The sequence below is a fragment of the Schistocerca cancellata genome, chromosome 5 (genome assembly GCF_023864275.1).
Source record: "Schistocerca cancellata isolate TAMUIC-IGC-003103 chromosome 5, iqSchCanc2.1, whole genome shotgun sequence".
Lineage (NCBI taxonomy): Eukaryota > Metazoa > Arthropoda > Insecta > Orthoptera > Acrididae > Schistocerca > Schistocerca cancellata.
Window position 1 is genome coordinate 719,771,640 of NC_064630.1, and position 26,826 is coordinate 719,798,465.

Genomic DNA, 26,826 nt, shown 5'->3' on the forward strand with positions numbered 1-26,826 from the left:
AGCTTTTGTTTGTCAGCTAGTTATGAAGTTCACTTTCATTACGTAGTAGTTTTCTAACATGGTTGTAACATCTTGGATTCCTGTGGAGCGTATCGCAAGTGAGTAAGGCCATAAACTGATCGTTGTTGGAAGAAATAAATTTCAAAAAGACAGAGAAACACAACGTGGAGTAGTGTAGCGCTGTACATTAAAAACATGTAAGAACGGTATTTACGGTTCTTCAATCCACACTCTGTTTACTAATGAAGTCATACTAAAACACAATACTACACTCCTGGAAATGGAAAAAAGAACACATTGACACCGGTGTGTCAGACCCACCATACTTGCTCCGGACACTGCGAGAGGGCTGTACAAGCAATGATCACACGCACGGCACAGCGGACACACCAGGAACCGCGGTGTTGGCCGTCGAATGGCGCTAGCTGCGCAGCATTTGTGCACCGCCGCCGTCAGTGTCAGCCAGTTTGCCGTGGCATACGGAGCTCCATCGCAGTCTTTAACACTGGTAGCATGCCGCGACAGCGTGGACGTGAACCGTATGTGCAGTTGACGGACTTTGAGCGAGGGCGTATAGTGGGCATGCGGGAGGCCGGGTGGACGTACCGCCGAATTGCTCAACACGTGGGGCGTGAGGTCTCCACAGTACATCGATGTTGTCGCCAGTGGTCGGCGGAAGGTGCACGTGCCCGTCGACCTGGGACCGGACCGCAGCGACGCACGGATGCACGCCAAGACCGTAGGATCCTACGCAGTGCCGTAGGGGACCGCACCGCCACTTCCCAGCAAATTAAGGACACTGTTGCTCCTGGGGTATCGGCGAGGACCATTCGCAACCGTCTCCATGAAGCTGGGCTACGGTCCCGCACACCGTTAGGCCGTCTTCCGCTCACGCCACAACATCGTGCAGCCCGCCTCCAGTGGTGTCGCGACAGGCGTGAATGGAGGGACGAATGGAGACGTGTCGTCTTCAGCGATGAGAGTCGCTTCTGCCTTGGTGCCAATGATGGTCGTATGCGTGTTTGGCGCCGTGCAGGTGAGCGCCACAATCAGGACTGCATACGACCGAGGCACACAGGGCCAACACCCGGCATCATGGTGTGGGGAGCGATCTCCTACACTGGCCGTACACCACTGGTGATCGTCGAGGGGACACTGAATAGTGCACGGTACATCCAAACCGTCATCGAACCCATCGTTCTACCATTCCTAGACCGGCAAGGGAACTTGCTGTTCCAACAGGACAATGCACGTCCGCATGTATCCCGTGCCACCCAACGTGCTCTAGAAGGTGTAAGTCAACTACCCTGGCCAGCAAGATCTCCGGATCTGTCCCCCATTGAGCATGTTTGGGACTGGATGAAGCGTCGTCTCACGCGGACTGCACGTCCAGCACGAACGCTGGTCCAACTGAGGCGCCAGGTGGAAATGGCATGGCAAGCCGTTCCACAGGACTACATCCAGCATCTCTACGATCGTCTCCATGGGAGAATAGCAGCCTGCAATGCTGCGAAAGGTGGATATACACTGTACTAGTGCCGACATTGTGCATGCTCTGTTGCCTGTGTCTATGTGCCTGTGGTTCTGTCAGTGTGATCATGTGATGTATCTGACCCCAGGAATGTGTCAATAAAGTTTCCCCTTCCTGGGACAATGAATTCACGGTGTTCTTATTTCAATTTCCAGGAGTGTATTACTGAATTATGAGAGAGAGCTTTAAAAATAATTTGTAAAGAAGTTGCCTCTAATGGACTCGATGTTTACAACCAAGATGTTACTAACATTAAAAAATGTGCTATTATATGGAGAGAAGATCTATTTTGCAGCCATTGCCATAAACATTAAATGAAGTTCATAGTGTTTTGCAGGAAATGTGCGTTTTAAGTGCAAAGAAAGGAAATATGGTTCTCATCAACTGCTCTATCTTAATTGTGTCCTTCCCAACTGAAAGTAATTTACAACTGCTGTGTAATAGCGGCAAAATTTTTGGTTTCCCCATCTTCGACTGCTGCAGCAAATTTTATCAGCACTTATTTTCAATTCTTGTTTCGAACAATGGTAAGTACATAGCCTTAGTATTCTCTTTGTTACCTAACAAGCAGCAGTTTCGTATGAAGAAATCTTAACTGGAATAGTAAATTTGAAGGGGTGGGGGTGCTTTTGTTGAAGGTTTAATGAACACTAAATCTGAAATTGAAAATGTTACATGTTTTGCTGATAATCTGACGAGGAACTTCATAGACTCAGAATGTGAGTTTCCACCCGAAATTTGGGTTTTCACTACCTAAGTTCCGAAAGAACAACCAACGATCGTGAGGCATTTCACAGTGCTTTTCGGCCTTAATTTCCTCAGTGCACTTCCACATAGGTACATCATGTTCTTGATGCTATCGTTCACTTAGAAAACCATCTACATTAAAATTAATGACGCAGTATGGCTCACCCATATAATAATAAACGTGAGAACGTGCAGCACACAGAGTGATTTCATTTTTATTATCATAAGGAATGAATATAGTTTCTGTGTCTTTCCAAGTACCTTAACGAACGCTGCATTATTGGCAAGAGTATTTTATGAAACATTTTTAACCATGTCTATGACTTGTCTAGCTTAGCAGTCATAGACAATCCTAAGTCTCTGAAAATGGGAACGAAAATGCTGTAGTGGGAACTTAACTTGTGTTTTCCGCCGTGCGCAGTTAACTTGACTAAGAAAATCTGCACAGCTGATTTATTTCGAAAACTGACCGCGCGCAGTTGACCACTTCAAGAACAAGTGAAATTTTGAGTCTGTGCGTAGTCGGGATCACCCATGTTGGCAGCTGTGGTTACGTTATTCTTGGCAGCGACTGTAGATGGGTCCTCACGCACTGTCTAGATAGCATCTTTCGATTGTCTGGCGATTGTCTTGAGCTATTGCTTGCTGAGTGGAGTCCCCGTCCACTTCTGTTCACATTAAAAGAGGCCGTACGTATTACAGTGGCCAGCAGCCGTGGTCTAGAAACAGACGGCACGGTAGCTCAATGTGTTCGGTCAGAGGGTTAGCCGCCATCTGTAATAAAAAAATTAAGTTTATGGACCAACGATGAACTTGAATAAGCGTCGTGGGACGTCCATCCCGAAGAAATACACCAAACAATAACGAACAAAATGATATCAACAAAAAGGGGGTAATATCTTTGATTATTAATCAAAACGTCCTCCGTCGTGAGTTCAAATCCCGCCACTGCTTAAATTTTGATTAATAATCAGCATTGGCGGCCGAAGACTTCCGGCGTAAGAAGTCACCCTCATTCTGCCAACGACCTTGTCAAAGAGGGCGAAGGAGCGGACAGGGGCACTCTTTTGTCCTAGGGGTGGGAAACTGCTCCCAAAGGCATAAGGATGCAGAAGGCAACGGAAACCACTGCATTAAAGACACGTAACGCGTATCAATAGGACATGTGGCTTGTAATTGAACAAGTGTCATGATGATCTCTCCAGTGGCTAAAGATTCCGGAATAGTCCACCATTCGGATCTCCGAGAGGGGACTGCCAAGGGGAGGTGACCATGAGGAAAAAACTGAATAATAAACGATAGGATAACGTTCTACGAGTCGGGGCGTGGAATGTCGGAAGCTTGAACGTGGGAGGGAAACTAGAAAACCTGAAAACGGAAATGCAAAGGCTCTATCTAGATATAGTAGGGATCAGTGGAGTGAAATGGAGAGAAGACAAGGATTTCTGGTCAGATGAGTATAGGGTAATATCAACAGCAGCAGAAAAATGTATAGCGAGAGTAGGATTCCTTATGAATAGGAAGGCAGGGCAAAGTGTTAGTTATTATGAACAGTTCCGTGATAGGGTTGTTCTTATCAGAATCGACAGCAAACCGACAACGATAGTTCAGGCATACATGCCGACGTCACAAGATGGAGATGAAGAGAGAGAGAATGTATATGAGGATATGGAAAAAGTAGCACAGCACGTAAGAGGAGATGAAAAGTCCAATCGTCATGAGGGACTGGAATGCAGTTGTAGGGGAAGGAGTAGAAGAACAGGGTACAGGACAATTAGGGGTTGGGACAAGGAATGAGAGAAGAGGAAGACTAATTGAGCTCTGTAATAAATTTCAGTTAGTAATAGCGAATACTATATTCAAAAATCACAAGATGAGAAGGGATACTTGGAAAAGGCCGGGTGATACTGGAAGATATCAGTTAAATTACGTCACGACCAGACAGAGATTCGGAAATCAGATACTGGATTGTAAGGCGTTCCCAGAAGCAGATGCAGACTCAGATCACAATACAGTATTGATAAAGACTAGATTGAAGTTTAAAACATTAGTCAGGAAGAATCAATATGCAAACAAGTGGGATGCGGAAGTACTAAGGAATGACGAGATACGCTTGAAGTTATCCAAGGCTATAGATACATTAATAAGGAATAGCTCAGTAGGCAGTACAGCTGAAGAAGGATGGACGTCTCTAAAAAGATCCGTCACAGAAGTTCGAAAGAAAAACATAGGTATAAAGAAGGTAACTGCGAAGAAACCATTGGTAACAGAAGAAATACTTCAGTAGATCTATTAAAAAAGGAAATGCAAAAGTGTTCCGGTAAACTCAGGAATACAGAAATACAAGTCGCTGAGGAATGAAATAAACAGGAAGTGCAGGAAAGCTAAGATGAAATGGCTGCATGAAAAATGTGAAGAAATCGAAAAAGGAATGATTGTCGGAAGGACAGGCTCAGCATACAGGAAAGCAAAACAACCTTCGGTCACATTAAAAGCAAGGGTGGTAACATTAAGAGTCCAACGTGAATACTGCTGTTGAATGCAGAGGAAAGATCGGATAGGTGGAAAGTATACATCAAAAGCCTCTAGGAGGGGACGATTTGTCTGATATGATAGCAAAAGAAACAGGAGTCAATTTAGAATCAGAATTTAAGAGAGCTTTCTAAAATCACGTAGGTGTAGAATGTATGTGTCTGGCGACATACGATCTGACTTTCGGAAAAATATCATCCACACCATTCCGAAGACTGCAAGAGCTGACAAATGCGAGGATCATTGTACAATCAGCTTAACAGCTCATACATCCACGTTGCTGACAAGAATAATATACAGAGTAATAGAAAAGAAAATTGTGGATGTGCTACACGACGATCAGTTTGGCTTTAGGAAAGCTAAGGACACGAGAGAAGCAATTCTGACGTTTCGGCTGATAATGGAAGCAAGACTAAAGAAAAATCAAGACACGTTCATAGGATCTGTCGACCCGGATAAAGCGTTCGACAGTGTAAGATGGTGTAAGATGGAAATTCTGAGAAAAATGCGGGTAAGCTATAGGGAGAGAAGGGTAATATACGATATGTACAGGAGCCAAACGGGAATAATAAGAGTGGACGACCAAGAACGAAGTGCTCGGATTACAAACGGTTCAATCTGCATTCGAAGAGGCGATGATGGAAATAAAAGAAAGGTTCAGGAGTGGAATTAAAATTGAAGATGAAAGAATATCAATGATACGATTTGCTGATGACATTGTTATCCTGGGTGAAAGTGAAGAAGAATTAGATGATCTGCTGAATGGAATGGAAGATCTAATGAGAACAGAGTATAGTTTGAGAGTAAATCGAAGAAAGACGAAAGTAATGAGAAAAAGAAGAAATGAGAACAGCGAGAAACTTAACATCAGGATTGAAGGTCACGATGTAGATGAAGTTAAGGAATTCTGCTACCTAGGCAGTAAAATAACCAATGACGGACGGAGCAAGGAGGACATCAAAAGTAAACTAGGAGTGGTAAAAAGGGCATTCCTGGCCAAAAGAAGTGTACTAGCATCAAACATAGGCCATAATTTGAGGAATAAATTTCTGAGAATGCATATCTGGAGTACAGCATTGTATGGTAGTCCAACATGGACTGCGGGGAAACCGGAACAGAAGAGAATCGAAGCATTTGAGATGTGGTGCTACAGACGAATGCTGGAAATTAGGTGGACTGATAAGGTAAGGAATGAGAAGGTTCTGCACAGAATCGGAGAGGAAAGGAATATGTGGAAAACACTGATAAGGAGAAGGGACAGGATGATAGGACATCTGTTAAGACATGAGGGAATGACTTCCATGGTACGAGAGGGAGCTGTAGGGGGCAAAATCTGTAGATGAAGTCAGAGATAGGAATACATCCAGCAAATATTTGAGGACGTAGGTTGCAAGTGCTACTCTGAGATGAAGTGGTTGGCACATAAGAATTCGTTGCGGTCTGCATCAAACCAGTGAGGAGACGGATGACCCAAAAAAAAGTATTATAGTTTTCGTTTGTTATTTGTTGTTTGTTGTTGTTTTTTGTTTTGCTTTTGTTTGCAACATTTGACAAGGAATGAATACTTTTTAAAAAAATAATAAATTATTTGAAGTTGAAATATAAATAAAATTCAGTTCATTTAAGAAGAATATAAAAAGATGGTTGGATAGAGGGGAGATTTGTTAGTGCTATCACCGACTGTGACTAGGGATGAATACCTCGGAATTGTTTCTTCGAACTGTTGACCGCCATTCACAATAAAGTAGTTTACTTAGCAGCAGAGAAATGGGGTTGCTAATCCTGTGCATTAACGTTAGGTACTCATCCATGTACAACAGTGGATACTTTTTGGCTAGATAGCATGCGCCTTGCGCTACATTTACGCCAGTATTCACTATTTTTAACTACCATTTGAATGGTTTGTGCAATTTGTCATTGCAATTTGGAATGTTATGTCTGATTTATAACTCTAGGCGTCTTATGTACTGCTACATCTCATCTTCGACCTCCTCCAGCCCCACTTCAGAGTCACTGTTGTCGGTGTCAATGTGGGTGTCGCTGTCCACACTCTGTAGTCTTAAGTGTAGTATATTTCCATTGTTCGCGTGTTGCATTTAGAAGATGACAGTGCGTTCTGGGGAGTGTCCTTCCCCACATGTGCATGTAGGTGTCGGTCTCAGACTCATGCGGCTCAAGTGCGTGGGATAAGGTCAATGTCCAGTTAATAAATGTACCATACCGCGGCTAGGATCGATATGTTTCGTTCTCAATCGCTCCCTTATGTCAAGGAGGAACTCGTGTAGTCCACGTCTCTTATCACTCACATGCCACATACCTTGCCATGTATCCAAACGCCAACTTATAAGGTGACACGTCCTCTGTATTAATACACTATTTATTGTGTGTAACTTATCTTGCGTTCCCGTCTTTAACCAGTACCTTGCAGCTCTGTATCGGACGTATTTCGATGCACACAGTGCATTTACTAAGTTGGTGCCCGAGGCTCCTGATAGTCTAAATGGTACACTTCTCTGGCCTCGTCTGACTCACTCTTTGTTGGTGACAAGGTTCAGTCTGTGGGCCCATGTGTTAGCTGCGAAGCTGACAAGGAGAACACGGCAAATGCCATATATCGATTTCCCAGGAACTTTGCTCCGTGGAGGAGGCGTCAAAATAAGGGAACACATGCCTTGGCTTATCCGTACATACTGGACCGTTTCTGACAAAATGACGTCGAGGTTTTCGAGGCACAGTCTGAACCTTTTGGGAGTAAACAGTCTTAACTGAAGCGTTGGCACAGTGGCTAGGGTCACACCTTCACAATTTTGTACCCTGTGTTCAAAACCTGATTTTTATTTTTATTTTTTTCATTTATCTACCTACGTCCATGGATGATTACTACACGAATATTTCTCTGTGTACAATGGAATAACGTTGTCATTCGTCTACTAATATTATGTCAGGTGGATAAATCAAAAAAGAAATAAAAACAATAAATTAATGACAAAATTATTTGACATTGTTTTTGATTAAATTCTTGAAGTTCATCTTGGTTCCTAATGAATTGCAAACTGGTTTGCCGCGAAATTATTACCAGCGCGTGAAACCTTCAGCAATGGTGACAACCGAAGGCACCCTAACCCAGGGGAAGGTTAGACCTCTCCCCTCTCCCTAGCTATCAGAGAAATGAAAAAAAATTAGTGTAGTCAAGTGTTTTTCTTTCAAGAAAAATATTTAAAATTCGGGGTTAAATTCGTTTTTGACAGGTTCGGAAATGAAACTTTTTGGCTGCTTAACGTTTCTTTCTCGAGTGACATTCATATGAAGAAATGCCGCTCTGCCAAACTGGTTTTCGCGCGATGCTCGTGGCGTTCACGATTTCTATGTTACACACGTTTCTATGATCGGTACCATCCAAGAGAATATATCTATTGAAAACACCACAGAGAAATATTTTATGCAGGGTGTTTACAAAGTCCCTTTCCAAGGATGAATTAGCGTTACAAATTTAACATTTTTTAGAGCAATATGAAAGAATTCACACAACAGAGGAAATAACAGCTGTTGTTGCTGAGCGACTGCGTCCAGGACTATCTGAATGACTCTTTCCGTCGGAGATGGACTGCCCATGCATCACCAAGTATTTGGGGTTCCCCCACGCTCTGTTTAAATTCAGTGGACTTTCATACTGGGGTGTATCAAGGCCAAGGTGTATTAAGTGAAAAGCAATCAACATAAACAACTGAAAATCCGCAGCTTTTCAGGTGTGGAACAAATAACGGTGGCTACGTTAGCGAGGGTATTGCGGGCTACGGAGGAACAATGGGAATTGTGCTTGCATTTGCAGGACCATGACACTGAAATGAACTGAATTTGTACCAAGAACTTTCTATGTAGGTTCATGTTGTTTATAGCCCATAATAAGGTCTTCGAGTGGAAAGTGTTAAGTGATTTTACAGACACCCTGTATAATAAATGTGTGACACTTATTGTGAAACGCAGTTGTAGTTTACAATCAATATAATGTCCTTGTATCCCTAACTTGATAAGAAACGTTAGTTGGTATTTTGATTTGGGGGAGGGAACCAAACAGCGTGTTCATTTGTCCCATCGGATTAGGTGAGGATGGCGAAGGAAGTCGGCCTTTCCCTTTCAAAGGAATCATCCTGGCATTTGCCTGTAGTGGTGTAGGGAAATCATGGAAAACATAAATCAGGAAGGTCGGACGCAGGTTTAAACCGTCGTCCTCCAAAATGCAAGTCCACTGTACTAAGCACTGGGGGACCTCACTCGGTGAAACACTAGTCTAGTAACATTCTACAGACATGGATAGACAAATAAAAAAAAAAGGATATGACTGATGTCTGAAATACTCTTCTGCGATAGTAACAAGAGTAAGACTGAGTCAATAATTAAATCACTGAAGACTAAGAGTTCTCATGGGTGTGTTGGAGGGCCTATCAGAATATTAAAGTACTGCGTTGCACATGTTAACCCTGTACTTAGCCATATTTGTAATTTTTCCTTTAAGAATGGCCAGTTTTCTGAACTATTAAAGTACTCAGTAGTAAAGCCGCTTTATAAAAAGGGATAAAGTAGACAGCTTTAGACCTATATCTATGCCATAAGTGCTTGCTAAAGTTATTGAAAAGGCTGTGTGTGTAAGGATAATTAATCATTTTATATCACATAATTTGCTATCAAATGTACAGTTCGGCTTTAGAAGTCGTTTAATAACTGAAAATGCTATATTCTCGTTTCTCTGTGAGGTACTTGACGGCTTAAACAAAAGGTTTCTAACGCATAGTTTTTTATTTAACTAAGGACTTTGATTGTGTTGATCACAAAATATTGCTCCAGAAGTTGGACAATTACGGAATACGTGGAGTAGTTCACAATTGGTTCACCTCTTACTTTAACAACAGACAGCAAAAGGTCATTATTCACAGTGTGAACTGGGGTCTGAGTGGAGTACGGTCAAATGGGGGGTGCCTCAGGGATCAGTGTTGGAGCCACTTCTGTTCCTTATTTATATAAATGATGTGCCCTCTAGGTGTAACTCTAAAGTATTTCTGTTTTCTGATGACACTGGCTTGGTAGTAAAGGATGTTGTGTGCAACATTGGCTCTGTTTCAAATAGTGCAGTTCATGATATAGGGTCATGACCTGTAGAAAATAAACTAACGCTAAATCACAGTACGACTGAGTTTTTACAGTTTATGACACAAAATTCAACAAAATCCGTCGTTTTAATCTCACAGAACGGGCATATGATCAGCGAAACCGGACAGTTCAAATTTCTAGGTGTTCAGAGAGGTATTAAACTGTCGTGGAAAGCCCACGTTCAGGATCTTGTTCAAAGACTTAACGCTGCCATTTTTACTATTCAAACGATATCTGAAGTGGTGGATAGACGCGAAAATTAGTCCACTTTGCTTATTTTCATTCGCTAACGTCGTATGGTATTATATTTTGGGGTAACTCTTTCCATTCTAAACGGATATTTTTGCTCAGAAACGGGCGGTTTGGGCAGTCAGTGGTGTAAGTTCTTGAACTTATTGTCGGCCCCTGTTCACTAGGCTGGGTATTTTGACATTGCTCTCTCAATAAGAATTAGCAGCTCTCACTCAGTTAATACTAAGCATAAATCCAATCTGCATTTGGATCGCACTTCCTTAACTCACGTGCAGAAAGGTGTGCAGTATACTGCTGCATCCATTTTCAATAAGCTACGACAAGAATTCAAAAATCTTGGCAGTAATCCATGCGCTTTCAAATGGAAACTGAAGAAGTTCCTCATTGGTCCTTCCTTCTATTCTGTTGAGGATTTCAAAAATTAAGCTGATTCTTATGTTATATTGTTGATTGCGTTTACTTAAACTTATGGCTTGACTTTTTATTTATTATTACTTTTACATTTGTAATTTCGTGTTCTGAGACGTTCTATGACTTTGGAGAATTGGTTCTCAAATTGTTCCTATGGAACTAGACGTGTAAATAAATAAATAAATAAAATTAATTGGATTTCGAACGCACGACGAAAACCTGAAAGTTTATGACGCCAGCCACTACGTTACCAGTTGGGCTGAGTGTATTTCGAGTTAAAAGGGGTGTACATTATATCGAAAATTCTGAAGATCGTTCTCTCAAAAACAGTCGAGATTGTATGGTAAGCTGAGACAAGTATCCGCTTATTTTGGCTCCAGTGAGCGAAGTATCTGGCACCTGCCGTGTTCTACTTGTGGGTATTAAATAAATGTAAATGTCATGTGACTAGGGCCTCCCGTTGGGTAGACCGTTCGCCGAGTGCAACTCTTCCGATTTGACGACACTTCGGCAACTTGCGCGTCGATGGGGATGAAATGATGATGATTAGGACACTTTTTTTCACTAGCTGCTTATTTTTTATGACCCACCGACTAATTTCTTATAGTGGGTCGTATGTTGCCACTTAGCCGCTGTGACTGGGTCTGGGGTCCGGAGTGACTGAAAGTAACACCACCCCGGCTCCCGTCCCCACTCACACCGTTGCCCGTGTCCAGCCACGTGGAGGCGGGCTCTATTTGTTTACATCCATCTGATATATTTTTTGTGCAGCATTAGGAAAACTTATAACTAATACAAAAACAAGTGAGATATTTGTTGTGGGTTGGCAGGAGAGCCAACACCGTGATTAGTAGAGGAAGCCGAAAGGCACGCGGTTTAGCTCACGCAGGCTGGCGTGAGGTCTGGAACAGGACAAGGAAATTAGAATTTAGAAAAACGGACGTAGCTGATGGAATACTTAACTTTAATCCATTAATGATGAGCGTCGCTCTTGACGGTACATTATCCATAATATCAATAGTAACTGAACATGGCGCCTTGCTAGGTCGTAGCAAATGACGTAGCTGAAGGCTATGCTAACTATCGTCTCGGCAAATGAGAGCGTATTTTGTCAGTGAACCATCACTAGCAAAGTCGGTTGTACAACTGGGGCGAGTGCTAGGAAGTCTCTCTAGACCTGCCGTGTGGCGGCGCTCGGTCTGCAATCACTGATAGTGGCGACACGCGGGTCCGACGTATACAAACGGACCGCACCCGATTTAAAGGCTACCACCTAGCAAGTGTGGTGTCTGGCGGTGACACCACAATATTAATAAGCAAAACGAAATTAAATATTTAGAAAGAAGGAAGGAAGAGAATTGAATAGAAAAGAGATAGGTACAATATTGCCCGTCACCTGGTTGTGGGCGGCGGCCCGGGTCTTGGAATGACCCTCAAGGCGCTGGCCATTGCTCACCATGCCTTTAACATCCACCATCCTAAAGAATAACTGATTAGTACAACACAACAGCAAGCCCCTGAGCAGAGAAAATGTCCGACCCAGCCGGAAAGCGAACCCGGGACGTTAGGATTGACATTCTGTCGGGCTGACCACTCAGCTATCGGGGGCGGACTCTCGTGGGTTCTGATTCCTGGACCATTTTGACTGGTTGAGGTAGTCTGTACTGTTCTGAATTTAGCCTCACCAGTTTATGTACTATGTAACGTACCATCTCTGTTATGTTATTGTTGTTTTGTGTTATTTTAGTTGTAGAGATATGAAATTATTGTGCGTAATAAATACTTCTCGTGAAGTGGTATTTAACCGGTCGGAGTGGCCGTGCGGTTCTAGGCGCTACAGTCGGGAGCCGAGCGATCGCTACGGTCGCAGGTTCGAAACCTGCCTCAGGCATGGATGTGTGTGATGTCCTTCGGTTAGTTAGGTTTAATTAGTTCTAAGTTCTAGGCGACTGATGGCCTCAGAAGTTAAGTCGCATAGTGCTTAGAGCCATTTGAACCATTTTTGGAAGTGCGATTTGCGGCATAAACAAAAATTAATTGTTGAGAAGCAATCCACTGAATATTAACAGAAAAGCTTTAGAACAGTGCGCAAGACTGACTAGACACATTCAGAGGGTACGTACATTCGCGTGCGAGTGGTTGCGATCTGATGAGAAAGATCTGTATTAATTTTTTTTCGTAAAATAATTACGTCGTAACACACTCGGAGATTGCGAACGTCAATCAGGGTAGAGGCACGTACGTTCTATCATTCCCCGTGGCCTGGGTAAAAGAATTGTAATTATTTAAATTTAAGAATATTTCTTTTTCTATTGGACTCCTATTTCTATACGAAAAGGATGATTGTAGGTTCAGAATGTCTCGGCAAAAACACATCGGAATTAATGTTAGCGGCCACCAAAGGAAAGTAGTGAACCCAATCACGTATCTCTATTGTTGAGCAGCGCCGTCGTGGAGATCGTCGCCACCATCTAAAATTCGCCTTCTCGAATTAACATAATTATTTGTACTCCATTGGTATCGGATTTAGGCTTGATCATGACAGAAATTATGAAACACATTTTTCATCATTTAACACCTTCATTTAACACACACATAGACATGAAATTATACAGTACGTCTTTACGCCAGCACATCAGAACAAAAAGTAGTTATGTTGTGTACATAGTTCCGCGTAGTCAGCGCGTACACAACTTTCCCAATGGAGCGCGCCCCGCTAAGCACAACAGCGCAGGCGCAGCGCTCGTCCGTCTCCGCACTATGAGATGACGCTGTCTTAGAGACGGACCAAAATCTGGTTCCGCCGATCCGCGTATTAATATGTAATGCAGCCAATGAGATTGGTGCTAACGTAGAAACTTTTCTCCTCGCGCATCACACTCGCGCAGTGATACCTGAACGCTCGAGGCATTACAACGAGTGTACACACCTCCGATTAGCACGCATCTCGTGGTCGTGCGGTAGCGTTCTCGCTTCCCACGCCCGGGTTCCCGGGTTCGATTCCCGGCGGGGTCAGGGATTTTCTCTGCCTCGTGATGGCAGGGTGTTGTGTGCTGTCCTTAGGTTAGTTAGGTTTAAGTAGTTCTAAGTTCTAGGGGACTGATGACCATAGCCGGCCGCGGTGGTCTCGCGGTTCTAGGCGCTCAGTCCGGAACCGCGCGACTGCTACGGTCGCAGGTTCGAATCCTGCCTCGGGCATGGATGTGTGTGATGTCCTTAGGTTAGTTAGGTTTAAGTAGTTCTAAGTTCTAGGGGACTGATGACCACGGATGTTAAGTCCCATAGTGCTCAGAGCCATTTGAACACCTCCGATTAGTCAGTCTGCATTTGTCTGCATTAGTCTGTATTAGTCTGCGTTAGTCTGCATTAGTCTGTAGTCAAGTTTCAGCCTACGCCTAATAAGATTATCATATTCCTGTACATAGCCATGAAGATAAATGAATAGACACTTTGTCAAGTATCGGATATATGTGAGAATACGATTTACGTACCAAGACCAAAGGAACTTCAGATTGTCAATTATAAATAACATGCAGAACCAAGTTAAGTTATTTTTGTGCTTGTTATTATTTTAATAAATGTGTGTGAAAATTAATCAAGTTCTGTTTAAAGTTGGTCACCGTCAATCTGCTACTCTAAGCGTGCAAGTGGCATTTCTATCGTCTGACCTAACGGCAGAAGATAAACACGCCATGATAAGACCACGAGACATATTGCTGACACTCGCCTACTTCGTTAGAGCGACAAGTCGAATAATCTGATGGTGTGTGTACCGAAGGTCTTACAGTACGCACACCACAAGTTAATACTAGAAGTATTGAAAGAATCTCGAAATTAGACCTTTGTCTATCAAGGGTAAAACAGTTTTTTAGAGTATTCCTCTGGTATGGCAGTCGAACAAATTTTCCTCTTGTATCTTTGAGATTAAATGACATTTTTTTTAGTTCCTTTTGAAACGTCCCATTAGAAAATTTATACAGGACTGTGCTTAAACTGACACACAATATTTCTTAGCGCAACGCAATCTGACTTTCAAAAGTCCCTACAAAAGAATGGCCCTGACTAACATTAACCTATACGTTTCACAAATCACTTACCTCACCAAAAATCTTCCTTACTCGAACTACTGCAATACAGCGAGCGCCACTACTGCCAGCTAAATAAAAGATTCAAACTACGGAAGGCACTAACTACTGATAGGGATAGTTAGCAAATGAAAGATTTTAATAGAGAACAAACAATGTATTTACCTTAATAATCATAATATATATAGCAGTTCATAATATCCAGTATAACAAATTTCAAAACTCCGCCATCTCTCTCCCCACATCCACCACTGCTGGCGGCTCACCTCCAACTGCGCAACGCTACGCGCTGTTCACATCCAGCTGCCGCTGCCCAACACTACAATGGCAGACAACAATGCAAACTAGCCACAGACTGCACACAGCACAGCCAGTTATCCTCATACAGAGCGCTACGTAACGTTGCCAATAAGAAAACATAAACAGCCTACTTACACTTTTCAACTATTACATCCGCTTTGGCCGTCGTCAGTGTTATGTGGTCAGTTTCTTATCTCTGCGTGCAGGAGTGATGACGAAGAACATCCTCCAAGCGCGTGTGGCCGGTGGCGACGGCGACGGCGTGCTGCCCCCGGAGGACAAGAAGAGCAGCGCCGACAACCGCAGCGACAACCAGCCGCCGCGACCGGGCCGCACGCGCACGCCGGACAGCCGCAGGCGGCGGCTGGGCTTCAGCCTCAACAAGAAGAAGAAGCCGCGCCAGAAGGGCCAGCGCCAGCGGCAGGGCCAGGCCGAGGGCCAGGAGAAGGACGCCGACGCGAATCGCACGGACGCGCGCGCCGCGGGCCGCCCGCTCACCGAGCAGGAGGCGCGCCGCCAACGCCTGCGGCAGCTGGCCGAGGCGGGCGTCGTCGTGCCCACCGTGCCGGCGCTGCCCAGGCCAGGGGCCGGCGGGGGCCGCGCGGGCGGCGGCGGCGGCAGGGGCGGGGGCGGCGGCAAGGGCCGCCGGCCCAAGGTGGCGGCGCCGCCCACCACCCAGCTGCCGCCCCGCGAGAACCAGCTGCTCAAGCAGGACTGGCGCAACTTCCAGCAGCAGAAGATGATGTGGAAGCACACGCGGCCCACCTTCGAGCCCGAGAACCCCGGCCAGGGCAAGGTCAGTACTGCCGCTGCCTGCCGTATCAAAACCTTAGGCCAGACTGGGTCTGGAGCCAGGAACCTTACCTTTGCGTGAGCAGTGCTCTAACCAACTAAACTAACGCCCACATTAGCCCTTAAGGGGTGTAGGACGTCAAACGGGCCGACTTGGAGCAGGAGAGGCAGCACAGGACATTTTAATTCCCTCTGTCTATACTTTTACAAATAAATTCATAAAACTTTCTCACTATGACCAGGAAGGACTCAAAATTTACGCTCATAACGGTGGAAGTTCGAAAACATAACAAAATAATTTGTTTTGCTTGTTAAATTTCATCATTTTTTCACTTACTATTGGCTACATTTGTTGCTATAGGTACACTTTTCTTCATAAGTAAGATATATTCTTCGATGAATTTTGCACAGCATACGAATCATAGTTACAGGTGTATGAAACTCTAGAATATTCCAAATCTATTAAAAACTGTGGTAAAAATTGAGATAATTAACTATAAAAGTGGAGCTTTTCTAAACATGAAGTTTAAAATGTAACGCCTCATTCATTTTTTCATAAATTAAATAAATTCTAGAGTTTCATACACCTGTAAGTGTGGTTTGTGTGCTGTGCAAAATTCATCGAAGAATCTCTCTTACTTACGAAGAAAAGTGTACCTATAGCAACAAATGCCGCCAGTAATAAATGAAAAAAATTATGAACTTTCACAAGTAAAAAATATTATTTTGTTTTGTTTTTGAACTTCCACTGCTATGAGTGTGAATCCTGAATCCTTCCTGGTCATGCTGACAAAGTTTTACGAATTTATTTGTAAATATATAGACAGTGGGAATTAAAATGTCCTGTGGTACCTCTATTGCTTTTCGAGTCGTGCCCTTTGACGTCCTACCCCCTTTAACTCAAGAGATATCAGTTCTGAGAACCCGCCAGGGTAGCCACGAGCAGTCGGCTTTTGGCGGCCGTGGTGTGCAGACCTCCGGCGTACGCTGTGCGCTGCGGTCTGCTGCGCTCCGCTCCGTAAATCAAGCGCCTGTTGCAGTAGTTAGCTGCGTTATTTGAGGCCCTTGATGGATTCATATTAGAAGGAGAGATGGCTCAGCCTAATAGAAGAGACACATTGAAATTTGTTTTTGACCAGAAAGGGCAGAGACCGAATTCGTTCGAAATTGAGACATGGTTAGAAGAAGTTGTGAAAATTTCGTTTGAGGATATTATAGGTATTCACCTTTCAGTTGTGAGTAGCACTGTGTATGTCAAGCTTAAAAACACGGAATTGTGTGACAAAATTGTTGAATCTAGTGGCGGAACATTTAAGTTCAAACATCACGATGGCAATGTTAGTGAAGTTCGTGTTACGCATACTGGCTTTGGATTAAGGACTGTCCGTATCTTTGAGCTACCATTTGAAATCACCGCTGAGCAGATCAATTCCGTGATAGCTCCTTATGGGAGAATAATTAGCAATTTTGCAGAAAAGTGGTCTCCTGCTCAGAAGTTCCCCGTCTTGAATGCCATCAGGCAACTGCGAGTTGATTTACACAGGCACATACCCTCGTATATAAATGTTTGTGGTTATCGGGCTATAGTAATGTACGATGGGCAGCCAAGAACCTGCGCGTCATGCGGCGGTACATACCATGTCCGCTCGCAGTAAAATTTCGATGCAGACAAGGTTTTCCCTGATACTAGAAATGCAGAAAAAGAGACATCGATAGCTAATCAACACAAAACCTGGGCTGATGTATCGGATGAAATGAATCAAGACGAGGAATTGAATGAAACTGGAGGAACGGGACAGACTCCTGCCCCAAGAGATCAACTGAACACGATGGATACAACATTGCCGGAACATACATGTGAAAAAGGATTTTCCTCCGACAGCACTTCGTATGACGAATATTGACTTCGGTAATGGACAGGACAATATGAACGCAGCACAAGCCTACAAAATCGCTACGTTGAACATTAATAAGATACGCTCCTCCCTGCATTTACAACATCTGCAAGACTTTCTATACGCAGCTGACGTTGATATACTACTGTTTCAGGAAGTAACAGATATTAAATTAGAAAAGATACGTGGATACAACGCCATAATAAACCCCGGTATCGGTGCAGAGCTGGGTACCGCAATTCTCACGAAAGAAGGTATCCGTGTCACACAGATAGCAAAACTTGAAAACAGCAGAGGGGTTGCAGTGACTGTTAATAATGCCCGCATCATCAACGTTTATGCACCGTCAGGCAACAATAACAGGCGTGCTAGAGCGGATTTTTTAGAAAGTGAAATCGTTCATCTCTTCGGTACACGTCAAGATTATATAATCCTAGCCGGCGATTTTAATTCTGTACTCAGCCCGAAAGACCAGACACCGAATTTCAACAAGTCCTTAGAACTGGAAAGAATAGTCCACCAAATGCAGTTAACCGATACCTGGGAACATACCCATGGCGCACAGGCCGGTTTCACATATTTTACCAGTCACTCAGCAAGCAGGCTAGACAGAATTTACGTCTCGTCCACTCTTAAGAACCATGTACTCCAGTCTGAGGTCTGGCCCACTATGTTTTCTGACCACGCCGCGTACATCACCACAGTAAATTTAGAAAAACAAGAGACTTACCGAGAGAGGGGCATATGGTTGGCTCAAATGGCTCTGAGCACTATGGGACTTAACATCTATGGTCATCGGTCCCCTAGAACTTAGAACTACTTAAACCTAACTAACCTAAGGACAGCACACAACACCCAGCCATCACGAGGCAGAGAAAATCCCTGACCCCGCCGGGAATCGAACCCGGGAACCCGGGAGTGGGAAGCGAGAACGCTACCGCACGACCACGAGCTGCGTAGTGTAGGGGCATATGGAAACTCAACATTACACATCTACAAGATGAGTAATGTCGCGTAGCATTTACTAACGTGTGGCAAGAATGCGAGAAACGATTCCCGCTATACAGTTCTGCCATAGTTTGGTGGTTACAATGTGCGAAGCCTAAAATAAGAAGAATGCTGATCGATTACTCACGACAGAAAAGTTTCTGGATTAAAAAGACGGCTGAATTTTATTTTAGCTGCCTTAGAGACATGTATACACCTTGGACACACGATTAATGGAGAACTTTAGCCGGATTCAGAAAGTTAAAGCAAAACTTTTAGCACTGAAGCGGCGACAGTCAGAAGGTTTTAAAGTCAGAGTGAGAATACACAACATTGTAGAAGGGGAAGAAACAGCTATGTACCATGTAATGCGTGAGAATAAGAGAGGAAACAGAAAAATACTGACAGAAGTTACCTGATGGGACCAGGCACACAAAACAGCATGAAATTCGAAACGCTGTTCATAAATATATCTCAGATATGATGTCCACCAAACCTACCATCGACGAGGCGCGGCGTGATCTTGTTAGACACGTATCAGGACGAATTAGTACAGAGCAAGTAGAAAATCTCACGGCTGAAGTAGAAGAGGACGAACTGAAAGACGCAATAGCACAGAGTCCTAAAATTAAGTCTCCAGGACCTGATGGTATCCCCGTGGAATTCTACCAAGTGTTCTGGCCACAAATGAAAAGCAAGTTGCTATGTACACTCCTGGAAATGGAAAAAAGAACACATTGACACCGGTGTGTCAGACCCACCATACTTGCTCCGGACACTGCGAGAGGGCTGTACAAGCAATGATCACACGCACGGCACAGCGGACACACCAGGAACCGCGGTGTTGGCCGTCGAATGGCGCTAGCTGCGCAGCATTTATGCACCGCCGCCATCAGTGTCAGCCAGTTTTCCGTGGCAAACGGAGCTCCATCGCAGTCTTTAACACTGGTAGCATGCCGCGACAGCGTGGACGTGAACCGTATGTGCAGTTGACGGACTTTGAGCGAGGGCGTATAGTGGGCATGCGGGAGGCCGGGTGGACGTACCGCCGAATTGCTCAACACGTGGGGCGTGAGGTCTCCACAGTACATCGATGTTGTCGCCAGTGGTCGGCGGAAGGTGCACGTGCCCGTCGACCTGGGACCGGACCGCAGCGACGCACGGATGCACGCCAAGACCGTAGCATCCTACGCAGTGCCGTAGAGGACCGCACCGCCACTTCCCAGCAAATTAGGGACACTGTTGCTCCTGGGGTATCGGCGAGGACCATTCTCAACCGTCTCAAAGCTGGGCTACGGTCCCGCACACCGTTAGGCCGTCTTCCGCTCACGCCCCAACATCGTGCAGCCCGCCTCCAGTGGTGTCGCGACACGCGTGAATGGAGGGACGAATGGAGACGTGTCGTCTTCAGCGATGAGAGTCGCTTCTGCCTTGGTGCCAATGATCGTCGTATGCGTGTTTGGCGCCGTGCAGGTGAGCGCCACAATCAGGACTGCATACGCACAGGGCCAACACCCGGCATCATAGTGTGGGGAGCGATCTCCTACACTGGCCGTACACCACTGGTGATCGTCGAGGGGACACTGAATAGTGCACGGTACATCCAAACCGTCATCGAACCCATCGTTCTACCATTCCTAGACCGGCAAGGGAACCTGCTGTTCCAACAGGACAATGCACGACCGCATGTATCCCGTGCCACCCAACGTGCTCTAGAAGGTGTAAGTCAACTACCCTGGCCAGCAAGATCTCCGGATCTGTCCCCCATTGAGCATGTTTGGGACTGGATGAAGCGTCGTCTCACGCGGTCTGCACGTCCAGCACGAATGCTGGTCAAACTGAGGCGCCAGGTGGAAATGGCATGGCAAGCCGTTCCACAGGACTACATCCAGCATCTCTACGATCGTCTCCATGGGAGAATAGCAGCCTGCATTGCTGCGAAAGGTGGATATACACTGTACTAGTGCCGACATTGTGCATGCTCTGTTGCCTGTGTCTATGTGCCTGTGGTTCTGTCAGTGTGATCATGTGATGTATCTGACCCCAGGAATGTGTCAATAAAGTTTCCCCTTCCTGGGACAATGAATTCACGGTGTTCTTATTTCAATTTCCGGGAGTGTATGTACCACGAAATCATGAATGGCACTGTTGCCGCTCCCAAAGAATTTCATGAAGGCATCATAGTTCTAATTCCTAAAAACTCACTTAGCAAAGCAATTGAAAACCTTCCTTCGCCCAGTAACATTACTCAACAGTGATTACAAAATTATGGCCCGCGTATTAGCAAGAAGAACAAAAATGGTTATTAACTCTGTAACTGGCACGTACCAAACATGTGTAGGCAAAGACAGAAACATCTATCACAATATATGTGAATATAGGGATTTAATATCAACCGCAAATGTATGCCGAATAAAACGTGCTTTAGTGTCATTAGACTTCGAGAAGGCGTTTGACAGAGTAGATCATAAGTATCTCCTTGGTATCATGGAAGTAATGGCATTCCCACCACGATTCGTGAGGATTATTCAACAAATTTTGAAAAACAGTGTAGAATGAATAATGATAAACGAACAACTAAGTAGAGAGATTGAATTGACTGCATCCGTTCGTCTAGGTTGCCCAATGTCAATGGCCCTTTTCGCAATAGCAATAGAACCTCTCCTCGCGACACTCACGCATCACCTGCAAGGATTGTGTATAAACGGCAAGAAAATAGTGTGCAACGCCTACGCAGATGATGTGGACGTCCTGGTTATAAATGAAGATGAAGTGGCGAAAGCTCTTCAGATTGTACACACATATGAACTTGCTTCTGGCGCCAAACTAAATAAAAGGAAGTCAGGCATCATGAACCTAGGCAGAGGAATATGCATGCAAAATCGGGGACAATTGACGGAAGTATCCACATTGAAATGTTTGGGTATTGAATTTAGGAGCAACATACAACACACTATTGCCGTCAATTATAAAATACTACTTGCAAGCATACGAGCATCTGTACAAGGAAACAGTATGAGGCAACTGGACGAGATACAGAAAACCAAACTAGTAAATGTGTGTATAACATCCAAACTTAACTATGTTGTCCAAGCTTTTCCGATGCCATTAGAAACAGCCAGAAGAATTTTATCCGCGATCGGAAGCTTTGTATGCCAAGGCAACATTTTTAAAGTGAAGTTCAATACACTAACACTCCCAACAAGGAAAGGAGGGTTAAACCTTGTTGATGTCAGTTACAGGTCACGAGCGTTATATCTGTGTCGAATGTGCAAGCAATGGAAACAGATGCCCGACAGCTTAACGGCCCACTTGCTGAATGAAATTGCTCCAGCAAGCATGCAGCCGCCAATGGACGTGAAGCATATACCAGCTGGTCTTTGTCACCTAAAAACTTTTCTCGTTGAGTACAGTTATATCTCCTCGAGGCTCTCTGAACAGCAGTTGAAGAGAGTAAAGGACATCTATACATATTTTATGGATGCTAAGGAAGGAAATATTATTGAAAGAAAATACCCCAACAACGACTGATCTGCAATTTGGAAAAATATCCACTATCGGAACTTACCCTCTAAGGTGAAAGCTACTTGGTATAATGCAGTCAACAGGAAAATATCAATTAATTCCAAATTGCATGCTATACATCTTACAAATTCGCCCTTGTGCGCGTCATCCAACCTTCTTGACACTGAAGAACACCGATTCGTGTGTGAAAGAGTAAGAGACATATGGCATATAGTTAAGCAGAAATTAGCGACCGTTAACAGAATATCTCCAACCGTTTTCACCGCCGCAGATTTTCTGACTCCAGACGCAGTGCCATATCCTAATACGAAAAGAAATGCTGTTAACTGGCTAAAAGGGCACACAGTGCACTATATCTTGTAGGCAGAAAATAAAAGCAAAGAAGATTACTGGGTGTATCTAACGACTCAGCACCATCATCTCATGCGGACAAAAGACTACCAAAAAAAAATTAGGCATGCTTCCTAAATAGAATCATGGAATAAAATTATACAGGGAACAATAACAGATTAAGATTGGTACGGAATTCAGAGATGACAGCCTTCCACGATTACAGATAACTGGAACCCGAATGTGTTCGTTCCTTTCACGAGACACTACAGAAAAGAAATCAAGTCCGTGGCAAGACTCACCGGACTACATCCTCCTGAAGAAATTAGACATCAAGTTTTATGTATTTTATTTTCTTAATCATCTTATGCCGTACGCAGAGAAGTTTTAAGTTCTGAAAAACGTTTTTCAAGGGGATGCAAGATTTTATGTTTTCCTTATGAAGATGAGAGAGTTCACGTTTCAGTTTATTTTAATATACTTGTTTTTCCATTAGCAAGAGGAAGATTCATTACCTTTAATTAATATTAAGAAGAAATATTTATTCTCATTTATGTTAGCTAAGGTAATTTAGGCATCCAGCTTACAGAAAAAAATAAGAATCCGAAATAAAAAAATTAATTAAAAATACAAAAAACGAAAAAGTGGCCGAGCACTCGCAAAAAGTAAGAAAAATGAGGATTTGGCATCAAAAACTTAATAAAGTACATAAAATAAAAAAAAGTTGGTAAAAGGATGGACTCTTAATAATAATAATAAAAACGACAAAAGCAAAGAAGCTAGCCGAAGAAGGAAAAACAAGGTGAGCGTTTGGAAAGGCTGTGAGAGGTGAAGGGAGGCCAAAAAAGAAACGCGCTAATGCGCTGCTTCCTGGACTCGGGTAGGCGCGCCGGCCCCAGATCGAATCCGCCCGGCGGATGGACGACGGGAGCTGGTGTACCGGCCAACCTGGATGTGGTTTTTAGGCGGTTTTCCACATCCCGCTAGGTGTATACCGGGCTGGTCCCCACGGTCCGCCACAGCTTACAGACATATGAACACATTCACACTCTTTCATGGATTCCACTAGACACAGACAGCTGGGGTACACTAATTCCATCCCGGGGGGTACGTGGTGGCGGCAGGAAGGGCATCCAGCCACCCCTTACAATTAACATGCCAAATCCGATTAACCATGGCCGACCCTGCATATCCACGGGACAAGGCGCAAGCGATAGAATATGGCCTCTGAGACTGCGCGTAAATTTTCGAACTCGCTCTCCCAGGCTAGTACTGGCGGATTGCTTCCACACCCCAGTCTACCCCATTAAATCGGTAACCCTACAATGTTTCGCTGTCATTTGCATTATCGCCGTCCTTGTTTGTTATTGGCACGTATTAGGGGCAACTGTTCGGATCTCCTAGACCACGTTTCGTTAACTACGTTCCTGTTTCTTCGGTACAGTACAGAATGTGTTCGCAGGAACGTGTCAGTTTTAACGATCCTATGTTGGATGAAACTGTCAGTCGGTGAATGGCGTTGTAAGGTGCCAGGACATGGGCACTTACACGTTAGCTTACCAACATTAGTATTAATAATAAAGGGACTGACAAGGGCATCAGATCATGGCTCTATTGACTTATGATAAATATGAGGCACTCTCGAGCAGTACTCCCTGCATGTATGCAGGATTGAGCCACTAACTTAAAGCGTTGGTGAAAAGCGTCGGAAGTTGAGAATTGTGGAATGTAAAGTCTGCAGGTGGCCGTAGCTCGCCGGGCCGCCGTGGGCGGCAGGTAGCGGTCACCGGAAACGTGGGACAATACGGCGCTTTTGGGGGTAGCCCGGCATCCGGAGCCACCTGTGCTGGGCAACACGTGGCGAAGACGGGAATTTCGTTTGCCTAGGGTCGTCATGACCTACTCGATCATTGGGTAGATCGCAGCGGAGGGATTTCGGCGATGATAGAGCATTCGACATCGGCCGAAACTGTTCTTCCGCCGCGTTTTCGTACACGTGGGGGACGAGAGAATTGTGGAGGGACTTCACCTTCAGCCATCGAGTGGTACGGACTTGGAGACGGCGTCTTGGCCATCGTCTTCGAAGGGAGATATACGGTCTGTATAGCAGCAGTGCACCAACGCGTGTTCCGTGCAGAGTTCTGCGGTTAGAGCTCTTTGTGTGCTCAGAAGCGAGATTTTCACCAACGCCTAACCACTTCCAACAACTTACCTAATATTCTCGATCTAGAAGTTATCCTTGCGAGGTGCCGAGTATTTACCAACGCAGCAACCGTAATTGCAAATTGTTAATGTGCCATTCTCAGGAGTGTGTGGGTGAACAAAGAGATTCACATTTTTTTGTAAATTTTGTCAGTTGTGGGGAATATCAAATTAAAATGCCAATATTACGATCAAATTATCGACTTCATTGTAGCTAGCATTTACCCTGTCGCAGTAAGCTTTACATGTACTCTTGTCACTGCACAGCTTGCCCAGACGGGAAGGAAAGAAGGTTTGCAGTCTTCTATGTCAGCGACGGACTGATAAGCTTACAGCGTCAGTGATACACACATATCAAAAACAGTTTTGTATCACCCCGGCTCACAGATCTCCTAAACATAGACATTGTCTGTGGATATTGTGTCACAGACACAGTCCCTTTGACTGTTCAGACACGTCACTAAACCCGCTCAAAGATGTAAACAACAGTGCATGAGCAGTGCCTATTAGATCGAGTAGGTCCGACAGCCGATCAGTTCCAGTCATACCACCAAGAAAGAGCTACACGGCTCGTGTTGTCTGTAGTTCAACCATGCCTAGACGGCCAATACTGCAGTTCGATCGCGTGCGCATTGTTACTTTTTGCCAGGAAGGGCTCTCAACAAGGGCATTATCCAGGCATCTCGGAATGAAGCAAAGCGATGTTGTTCGGACATGGAGGAGATACATAGGAACTGTTAATGATATGCCCCGCTCGGGCCGTCCAAGGTCTACTACTGCAGTGGATGACCGCTACCTACGGATTATGGCTCGGAGGAACCCTGACAGTATCGCCACCATGTTGAATCATGCTTTTCGTGCAGCCACAGGACATCGTGTGACGATTCAAACTGTGTGCAACAGGCTCCATGATACGCAACTTCACGTCCATGGCGAAGTCCATGCAACCACGACGCCATGCAGAGCGGTACAGATGGGCTCAACAACATGCCGTCGAATGGACAGCTCAGGATTGCCATCACGTTCTCTTCACCGATGAGAGTCGCATATGCCTTCAAACAGAAAGTTGTCAGAGACGTGTTTGGAGGCAACCCGGTCACCCTGAACCCCTTAGACACACTGTCCAGCGACTGCAGCAAGTTGGAGGTTCCTTGCTGTTTTGGGGTGTCATTGTGTGAGGCCGACGTACGCCGCTGTTGGTCATGGAAGGCACTGTAACAGCTGTACGACACGTGAATGCCACCCTCCGACCGATAGTGCAACCGTATTGGCAGCATGTTGGCGAGTCATTCGTCTTCATGGACGACAGTTCGCGCCCCCATCGTGCACATCTTGTGAATGACTTCCTTCAGGATAAAGACATCGTTCGACTAGAGTGGCCAGCATGTTCTCCAGACATGAACCGTATCGAACATGCTTGAAAGGGATTGAAAAGGGCTGTTTATGGACGATGTGACCCACAACCACTCTGAGGCATCTAAGCCGAATCGCCGTTGAGGAGTTGGACAATCTGGACCAACAGTGTCTTGATGAACTTGTGGATAGTATGCCACTACGAATACAGGCACGCATCAATGCAAGACGATGTGCTACTGGGTATTAGAGGTACCGGTGTGTACAGCAATCTGGACCACCACCTCTGAAGGTCTCGTTGTATGTTGGTACAACATGCAAAGTGTGGTTTTCATGAGCAATAAACAGAGCGGAAATGATGTTTATGTTGATCTCTATTTCAATTTTCTGTACAGGTTCCGAAACTATTGGTAACGAGGTGATGCAAAACTTTTTCGATGTGTGTAGATAAAGAAATAAACGAAAGATACAATGATACTGCTTTAACCAACGACCAACGTTCTGTCCTAGTGGAGGATTGTTCATAAGGAGAACTTTAGGACAGTTGTGGTGGGGAATTTCCTGTTTCTTCAATAAAATATTTTGTTAGTTAAAATCAAATGTGTTCTGAGTGGTTATCCCAGCTCTGAATGCGCAGACCTGTCGAAGACAATATTGCAAGTTTAATCTCTAGCACTTAGTTGTAAGTGAAAATTTACTTGCTACAATCATCTCGTAATTTTTCAGAGTGTAAAATACG

At 44.6% G+C, this 26,826-nt stretch overlaps 1 protein-coding gene across 1 annotated transcript in view; it reads left to right on the forward strand.

Moving 5' to 3' along the window:
- LOC126188776 (uncharacterized) overlaps window positions 1–26,826 on the forward strand; it is a 232,815-nt gene that overhangs the window by 180,130 nt on the left and 25,859 nt on the right. The window contains exon 6 of the mRNA XM_049930387.1: window positions 15,210–15,799. Within this exon, the coding sequence (XP_049786344.1) occupies window positions 15,210–15,799 (590 nt within the window). The remainder of the gene's footprint in view (window positions 1–15,209; window positions 15,800–26,826) is intronic.